Source organism: Rattus rattus, chromosome 9 (assembly GCF_011064425.1).
Source record: "Rattus rattus isolate New Zealand chromosome 9, Rrattus_CSIRO_v1, whole genome shotgun sequence".
NCBI lineage: Eukaryota > Metazoa > Chordata > Mammalia > Rodentia > Muridae > Rattus > Rattus rattus.
This window is the reverse complement of record NC_046162.1, coordinates 67,949,998-67,958,365: the sequence shown is the minus strand read 5'-3', so window position 1 is coordinate 67,958,365 and position 8,368 is coordinate 67,949,998. Positions and strand designations below refer to the sequence as shown.

Here is an 8,368-nt window from a genome sequence, read left to right as displayed (position 1 = left end):
AGAATCCACCTCTCCCTGCCTTCCTTACCTAGAGCCAGGGCATGGCTGAAGGACAGGCAGCCTGTTTCTGTCCTTCCTCCCCAGCCAGGAGGGCTCTATTCTCTCCTATCTGCTCATTCTGGTTTTTCCTTTTGTTTTGTTGTTTGTTTCATTTTTGTTTGTTTTGGTGTGTGTGTGTGTGTGTGTGTGTAAGGTCATGTATTCATCCACCTTATGAGAAATTTTTTTTTTTTTTTTGGAGCTGAGAATCGAACCCAGGGTCTTGCGCTTACTAGGTAAGTGCTCTCTCTACCACTGAGCTAAATCCCCAACCCCTTTTTTTTTTTTTTTTTTTTGGTTCTTTTTTTTTCGGAGCTGGGGACCAAACCCAGGGCCTTGCGCTTCCTAGGCAAGCGCTCTACCACTGAGCTAAATCCCCAACCCCTACCTTTATTTTCTTAAATGTATATGAGGACACCATAGCTGTTTTCAGACACACCAGACACACTCCAGACAGACAGGGGACACCAGATCCCATTACAGATGGTTGTGAACCACCATGTGGTTGCTAGGAATTGAACTCAGGACCTCTGGAAGAGCAGTCAGTGCTCTTAACTACTGAGCCATCTCTCCAGCTCAGAGAAACGATTTCTTACCTGAAGCTTACCTATTACCTTAGGCTAGCACCCAGTGAGCCCCAGTGGCCTGTCTGCCCCTCTCTCTCTCCAGTGTGGACATGACAGGTATGAGTTTGTTCGGGGGTTCGAACTCAGGTCCTCTTGATCTTTTTTTTTTTTTTTTTTTTTTTTTTTTTTGGTTCTTTTTTTGGAGCTGGGGACCGAACCCAGGGCCTTGCGCCCTAGGCAAGCGCTCTACCACTGAGCTAAATCCCCAACCCCCTCTTGATCTTATGTAGCAAGACTTTACTAACTGTGCTATCTCCCAGTCCTAGTTTGTATTGATTTACTTACTGCGTATGCATGTGTAGGGTGTGTTTGTGGCTCAGGCACCAGGGCCTGCAAGTGGAAGTCAGAGGACAAGCTGCAAAAACCAGTTCTCTTTTTCTACTATATATGGCCCAGGAGTCAAACTCGGGTCCTGAAGCTTGGCCGAAAGCACCTTTACTGGCAGAGCCATCCTGCCTGCCCCTATCCTCAGATGTTGAAGGCCGAGAAGTCATAGGAGTTTCTGGTAGGTGAGGAATGCAAAGGGGAGCTGTTCATTCAACAAATGTTTATTGAGCACCTACTGTGTGCCAGGTAGTTCTAGAGACCTGGGAAAGAAGGGGCTGGGGCAAATGGAATTGTCTCCCAGCTGAAGTTCTATTTTCAAAACAAGTCCTGCAAGGGGCAGGGCTGGGGACCTCTGCCCTGCAAAGTAGAAGGCCTCGAGAAGGCAGCTAGGAATGTGGGGGTCTCTGAGACTAGCGCCTTCTCCCAGCCGAGCCGCCGCGGGATGAAACAGCCATGTATCACCTCCTCTTTAGCACAGATATGCACGATTTCTTGAGGGGTCCAATCTGCAGGTGGGCATCCACACTCTCCAGGAAGAAGGCAGGCTTGAGCCTGTAGTTGAAGAGCCCTGAAAAATGGCTGTCCAGGCGACTCTGGAAAGGGTCAGTGGGGGAGGCCAGGGCACCGCTGCGGCGAGGCCGGGAGGCTTTGAGCCTCCGAAGAAGGCTCAGCTTCCCCTCTCGAACAGCGTAGAAGGCCAGGGCATGGTCAGCGTACTCGAGGCAGACCCCAACCGTAGGCGAAAAAGCGTGGGGTAGTGGGGCCTCCAGCCCGCAGAACCAGACTGAGTACCCACGCCCATTCCACTGCAGACAGCATGAGTGTGCGTTTCGGCCCAGCCGGCCCCGGTCATAGGGCTCTTGCGGGGAGAAGCCCTCGGCCATGACACCCACACTGACCCATCCTTCGATGATCTCCACCTCCCAGTAGTAGGTGCCCCGGTCCAGGGCACCTTCTCCTAGCACCTGCTCGCAGTGTGTGAATCGGGTGGGTGACTCCGGGTAGTTGATGGGACACAGTACTCTCTTGACACCTTTGGTTCCAAAAAGCTGCAGGAACTTGTCCGCGGTGTCGCTGTCCAAGTCCACAATGTAAGCAACTGGGGCCAGGGGACGGGAGGGAGACGCAGATCACAGCCAGGCTCAGATAGGATCGTTCCCGCTCCCCCCAGCTAACCCTCCCCCAAACACAGCTGTGTCCCTTCTCTAGGACTGGTGAGGCTCAGAACTAATGGAGACCACCCATGGAGATGACCTTGTTCACCCCAGAGACTGAGGAGACGCTTCCTGAGCTCTGTGGTCCCAGGCCCTGTTCCTGAAGCCTAACAGCTACACAGAGGCCCCTTGGCAGCCGCAGGCTGGCTACTTACACTTGAGGAAATAATCCCTGGGAGCCTCGCTCTCCAGCAGGTTGGTGCTGTCAGGGTCCTGGGACTCCACATCAGCTGCAGAAGAAGAGGTGGTGGGGAAGCCTAAATACCTGTGGCTGGCTGCAGGGCTACCCCGTGGCAGTGCCCCGCCCCACCTGTGGATTAATTCCCTCCTCTCCTTCCCTCCTCCCAAAGGCCCCAGCCACTTGGTGACAAACACCGTTATGGGACCATGTTCTCATGTGTGTGTGGAGTGTTGAGTGTCCCCCCCCAGCCTCCTTGCAGGCAGGGCATTGATCTCTACCAAGTTCATGGATGAGCTAGAAGAATTCCCTCTGCCCCCTGGAGGCACAGCTTCAGTTCCTGGCAGGATTACCGCCCTTCCCCTAGTACCAGACACTTTCCCTCCTTCATGCCTGGGTGGACACCAGATCTGGGGGCCCATATGACCTATCTGGGGGAAGTGAGTCATCGTGGAGGGGCACCCACCTTCTGAGCCAAGTTTCTGTAGCTCATCCTCACCACTGCCCAGCCCCCGCAGCTGCTCCCACTGGCTGGCACAGGCTGAGACAAGGATGTCCCTCACGGCTCGGACCGCTTGGGAGGACTTGGTGAAGCTGAGTTCCCTGGGGGGTCCAGGCCCAGGGCCACACCCGTCCTCCAGGGCCAGCCGCAGTGCCAGGAGCTCCTGTGCCAGACAAATGCCCAGTAAGTCTGCTGGCCACAGCATCTCCCAGCCAGGGAAGGTAGCAACTGTCCTGGAAGGCCAGGTACCCGTCCTGTCTGCCATCATTCTCAACCCCACCCCTTCCCCTGAATTCCCTCTGTGGCTCCTGAGCCGGCCTCACCTGGAGAAAGCTGACTGAATCCGCCTCTGGAACCCGACTGAGGTTGTGGCGAGCCCGGCTTAGGCGGCTGCGCTGTTCCTCTTGTCTGCGAAGGTCACCTTGGGAGCGGCCCAACATGGCTGCCTCCCCCTCCTCGATGAACCCCAGCACCTCAGTCTGGAAACTCTGTAGGGAGGCTGTGGCCTCGGCAAACATCTGGCTCACCCTCTCCCGCTCTGCCACAGCTGCACTCTGCAGGAGAGGGCAGAGGAGGCAACAGTGAGGGCAAAGACCAGGCTTGCCCGCTCCCTGCCTGCTCTCCGTCCCTGACGGCTTATGCCCACCCAACGCCCACCCAGCCCCACTAGGAGGGCAGCGGAGCAGCTCTAGCCTGCTCCGGATCTGAGCCAGGTTGCAAGAAACAAGGTGCTCCTGTTTAATAGGGACGCGCAGTCCCTGAATCAGGGCACCTCTAGAGTGGCGGTACCACAATGAGAGCTTATGTGTGATTTCAGAGGCCTGATTTAGGGGTGCACAGGGGGACTAGGGTGGGCTCTGACCTTGATGAGGGCCACAGTACGGCGGGACTGTGCAATGCCGGCACCCAGCTCATCCATGCGGTCCTCCACAGCGCTCAGGACTTTGGACTGTTCAACCTGTGGACCCCGAGAGATTATTGTCTGACAAAGGTCCCTGACCTGCAACAGATCTCAGCATTTGGGGGGCTAGGCAGTGACAATTGTGGATGAAGGGACTGGAAATGGTCACTATATCCCAGAATATGCCCAAGGCAGCTTTGGCCCAAGCCCGTGGGTGCCATATCCAAATACCTGCCAAGGAGGCAGGCTGTGGGCATCTGACTACCTGTTGACCAGAGAAGCCAGTTACAGGGCCACCTGTGATTCTCTACTTGGGATTGTTTTTCCCAGTGGGGAAGAGGCAAAGAGTGAGAGGGGGTGGGACTGAACCAGAAGAGAGTCCACTACATAGTCCTGGGGACTAGTTTCAAAAGAGCCTTCACCCCCAACCCAGCTCTGAAAAATGGGGATTCCGGGCAAATCCCTTGGGCCTTATGAGTCACAGCTCCAGGCAGGAGAGGCGGAAAATCCCAAAGCCAGAGGCGCCAAGACTGGGATGAAGGCCAAAGGAAACTGGGGGCGGGAGGTAGCGGGACACTGGGCACAAGCTCCCTAACGGCCCCAGAACATTCGGACAGAGGAGATCTGTGTGACCAGCTCAACCATCATCGCTCTCCTGGTGCCTGCCACACCCATCCAAAGTGGCTGACTCAGTTCAGGACAAATCTGAATTGGGACCAGCAACAAGAAGGCATCAGCCATGGAGCCCCGCCCGCATCCAGTGGCTCCTGACTCCCGCAGCCTCCAAGGCCTAACACAGATCCCTCTCTGGCTTTACACCTCCACCAACCTGGCTTTTTGCCATTCTTTCATCTACTCACTGGTCCCTTCCATCCATGCCAGCCCCAGCAAATGACAGTGTAGACCGGAAGAAATTGTCAAGATCCTCAGGATAGAAAGGGAATCTAAGGCAGAGCCTATTGAGTCAGAGAGATGAAATCCCTGTAAAGGCGGGAGGAGAGAACCAACCCCACAAAGTTGCTTCTTTGATCTCCATGTGCACAGCCACAAGGATAAAACAAATATGTAACAGACACACCCGGATTAGAGTGAGGGACTAAGTAGCACTCCGGCCCTGCCTGTCACCCATCTCCACGTGCCCGCTCAAGGGGCCCCCACCTCCTGAAGCGCGCGCTCCTGCTCCAGCGGCACGAGCTCGTGGCCCCGATGCTCCTGAGTGGCGCAGGCCTCGCAAAGGCACACACGCTCCACGCGGCAGTAGCGCTCCAGCGGCCGCAGGTGGCGCGGGCACAGGCTCTCCTCCAGCCGGCGCAGCGGGGGCACCAGGCGGTGGCCGCGCAGGGCGGGGCTGCGTTCGTGCGGGGCCAGGTGCGCGGAGCAGAAGGAGGCGAGGCAGGAGAGGCAGGAGAGCGCGGCGGGCAGGGCGGCGCCCTCGGGGCACGCGTCGCAGGGCACCGGCTCCTCACCCGCGGGCCACGGCTCGGGCGCGCAGGGAGCGGAGGGCTCCGGAGCCGGAGGTGGTGCACTGGGTGCGGAGGGCTCGGGCGTCGCGCCCCGGGCCGAGTCTGGAGCCGGGGCGGACATGGGTCCGGGGCCCGAGCCCTGGCGGAGCTGCAGCAACTCGGACAGCGTGTGGTTCTTGCGGAGCTGCAGGCCGTCGGGAAAAGGCTCCTGGCAAAGTGGGCAGCGAGCCGGACCTCCGGAACTACCGGTGCCGCCCGCGCTCCGGTGCGGCCAGAGCGCGCCCAGGCAAGCGAGACAGAAGTTGTGGCCGCAGGGTAGTGTCACCGGCTCCCGGAGCGGTTCCAGGCAGATGGGGCAGCTGAAAGGCCCGCTGCCGTCCATGGCTCCGCCGCTACCCGGGCACCGCCTGTGCTGCTCCCGCCTGGGTGGGACCTGGGACGGTTCGCGCCCGGCACCGCCCCCTGGGACCCAGGCCAAGGGTCCGGCCCCCTCCTACCCCTCCGCGGCTCGCCTCCGCCGCACCCATCGGTCAGCAGATGCCGGGGGGCAGGCCAGCCTTTCAGGGGAGTACGACCCTCTTGAGCCCAGCGTAGGCGTAGGTGGTGGGACTGAAAAGGAGAGGACCGGGAGAGAAAATGCGAAGGATGCATGGGAAGGAGGCTGAGAAGACATTCGATCCTCCGACCTCCACCTTGGTCAGCCGGGTGCCACCGGAGAGGTGGGCGTGCACAGCCTTGTAGCCAGCACCTTTTCCCTCCAGACCCCTCCCAGGTACAGTTAGCAAAGTTCTTCTTGAGTTGCTGACATATAGAAAAAAATTACTGGGGGTTGGGGATTTAGCTCAGTGGTAGAGCGCTTGCCTAGCAAGCACAAGGCCCTGGGTTCAGTCCCCAGCTCCGAAAAAAAAAGAAAAGGAAAAAAGAAAAATTACTGCTGGTATGTGTCTGTTTTGACCCCTTAGCGACTCTGTTTACCCGCGCTGGGGAACTTAGCCTTGTCTAGATCTGAAATGGGAAGCTGACATCACTTGACAAATCCCTTGTCTGAGGAATTTACTTCCGTTCATGGACACTCGGCGGGCGCCTGTAGTTCCCCTAAAGGAGGCACGGGTTAAGACCTGCCGGACTATGCATTTAAAACAGTGGGTCTGGTTGTTAAGGACTTGTATTTGAGATTTAGTCTCTGTATGTAGCCCAGAGTGACCTAGAACTCTTCATTCTCCTGCCTCAGCCTCCTGAGTGCTGGGATCACAGGCTTATGCCACACATCTGGATTCTTCTTCTTTCTTACACAGCCTCCGTTAGCCTAGAGCTTCTTATGTTGGCCTTGACCTACTGATTCTCGTGCCTCAACTTCCCAGGTGCTGAGATTCCAGGTGCATGCCACCATGTCCGGAAAACTGACACTGCCAATTATGCTTTACTAATGAAATAATGTTAAGCTTTAAGATATGTAGAATGCAAATTGTCAAAATTATTTTAATAGTTATTTATTTAGGTATGTATATGAGTACACTACACTGTAGCTGTCTTCAGACCCATCAGAAGAGGGCATCGGATCCCATTCCAGATGGTTGTGAGCCACCGTGTGGTTGCTGGGAATTGAACTCAGGACCTCTGGAAGAGCAGTCAGTGGTCTTAACCACTGAGCCATCTCTCCAGGCCATTATTGTTGTTGTTGTTGTTGTTATTATTATTATTATTATTATTATTATTATTATTTATTGACTGGAGTGCAGTTCTGGAAAGGTAGCTGTTCAGTTGGTAGAGTTTAAAGGCCTGAGTTAGAATCTGGCCCCTGGTTAATAAAGGCTGGGCATGGTGTCCAAAAAGAAACGAATAAACAAAGCGGGTGGAAGAGTGATGTTATAACCCTCGATCAAAATAAGCCTGGAGAGGGGTTGGGGATTTAGCTCAGTGGTAGAGCATTTGCCTAGCGAGCGCAAGGCCCTGGGTTCGGTCCCCAGCTCCGAAAACAAACAAACAAACAAAAATAAGCCTGGAGAGGTGGCTCAGCAGTTAAGAGCACTGACTGCTCTGTTCTTCCAGAGGTCCTGAGTTCAATTCCCAGCAACCACATGGTGGCTCACAACCATCTGTAATGAGATCTGATGCCCTCTTCTGGTGTGTCTGAAGACAGGGATGGGGTTCTCATATACATAAATAAATAAATCTTAAAGTAAGCATCCAGTTATAAGTAACTGGGTAAATGATTAAGTAGGGGGCCGGTAGATACCTTTCCCACCAGCAGAATCCCAAATAATTTCCTTAGGCTCTCCAAAGTGGCATCCTGCTAGTTACCCGTGTGCTAAGCACAGTGGCCCCTGAAGGCACCAAACGGGCATTTTTTTCAGTGGGTAAATGTGACACAGCTCAGCAGGCAGTCAGGGTACTATCGGCCATGTCAACCATACCCAGCATGGAGTCTTTGGTTATGGGATGGGACGGAAGGGAAATGAGCTACCTTGACCAAGTACCTACTACACATGCCCTCCCAAGCGCCACCACCACGCGCCTGACCGGAAGCGCTCATTTGCGAGCCTGTAGAGAAGGCTCATCAGTTTAGAGCCTGGTTACTTCTGCTGAGGACTCCGGCTCAGTTTCGTGGCACCCACATCACTGTGCTTTACCATCTGTAATTGCAATTTCAGGGAATCCGACACCCTCCTCCGGCCTCTGAGGCCAGCGGGGTGCACGTAGTTCACATAAATACAAGCAGGCAAAGATGCGTGCACATGGAAGAAGTGAAAAGGAACAAGCTTATTTAACATAATAAAGTCACGGAGGAGGCAGTTCTTCCCGCTGTAGCTGGCTAAGCTTCAACTCCTGAGAGCGGTGCCGGTGCACATCTTAATCCCAGCACTCGGAGGCAGGGGGATCTCTTCAAATCCGAGGCCAGCCTGGTTTATAGAGCGAGTTTCAGAACCGCCAGGGCTATGCAGAGAAACCCTGTCTGGAAAAACCAAACCAAACAAAAACAAACGAAAGTCTATCTATGTATGAGCGTCTCCTCCATGCGCACGGGACAGAAGAGAGCTAGCAACCGTGTTGAGCACCCAGGTGCATGCTGGGAATGAGATCCCAGGCCTCTGGAAGAGCAGGGCAGCCAGCATTCTTA

The 8,368-nt window shown here is 55.3% G+C and overlaps 1 protein-coding gene across 1 annotated transcript; it reads right to left on the bottom strand.

The window, feature by feature from the left end:
• Positions 1 to 1,194: 1,194 nt before the first annotated feature.
• Positions 1,195 to 5,694, bottom strand: Trim47 (tripartite motif containing 47). The gene is made up of 6 exons (XM_032913769.1): positions 4,946 to 5,694; positions 3,749 to 3,844; positions 3,210 to 3,440; positions 2,851 to 3,049; positions 2,362 to 2,436; positions 1,195 to 2,091 (listed from the first exon to the last, which is right to left on the bottom strand). Exons 1-6 carry the CDS (start codon positions 5,630 to 5,632, stop codon positions 1,451 to 1,453), a joined length of 1,929 nt encoding a protein of 642 aa, XP_032769660.1. The 5' UTR covers positions 5,633 to 5,694; the 3' UTR covers positions 1,195 to 1,450.
• Positions 5,695 to 8,368: the final 2,674 nt, after the last annotated feature.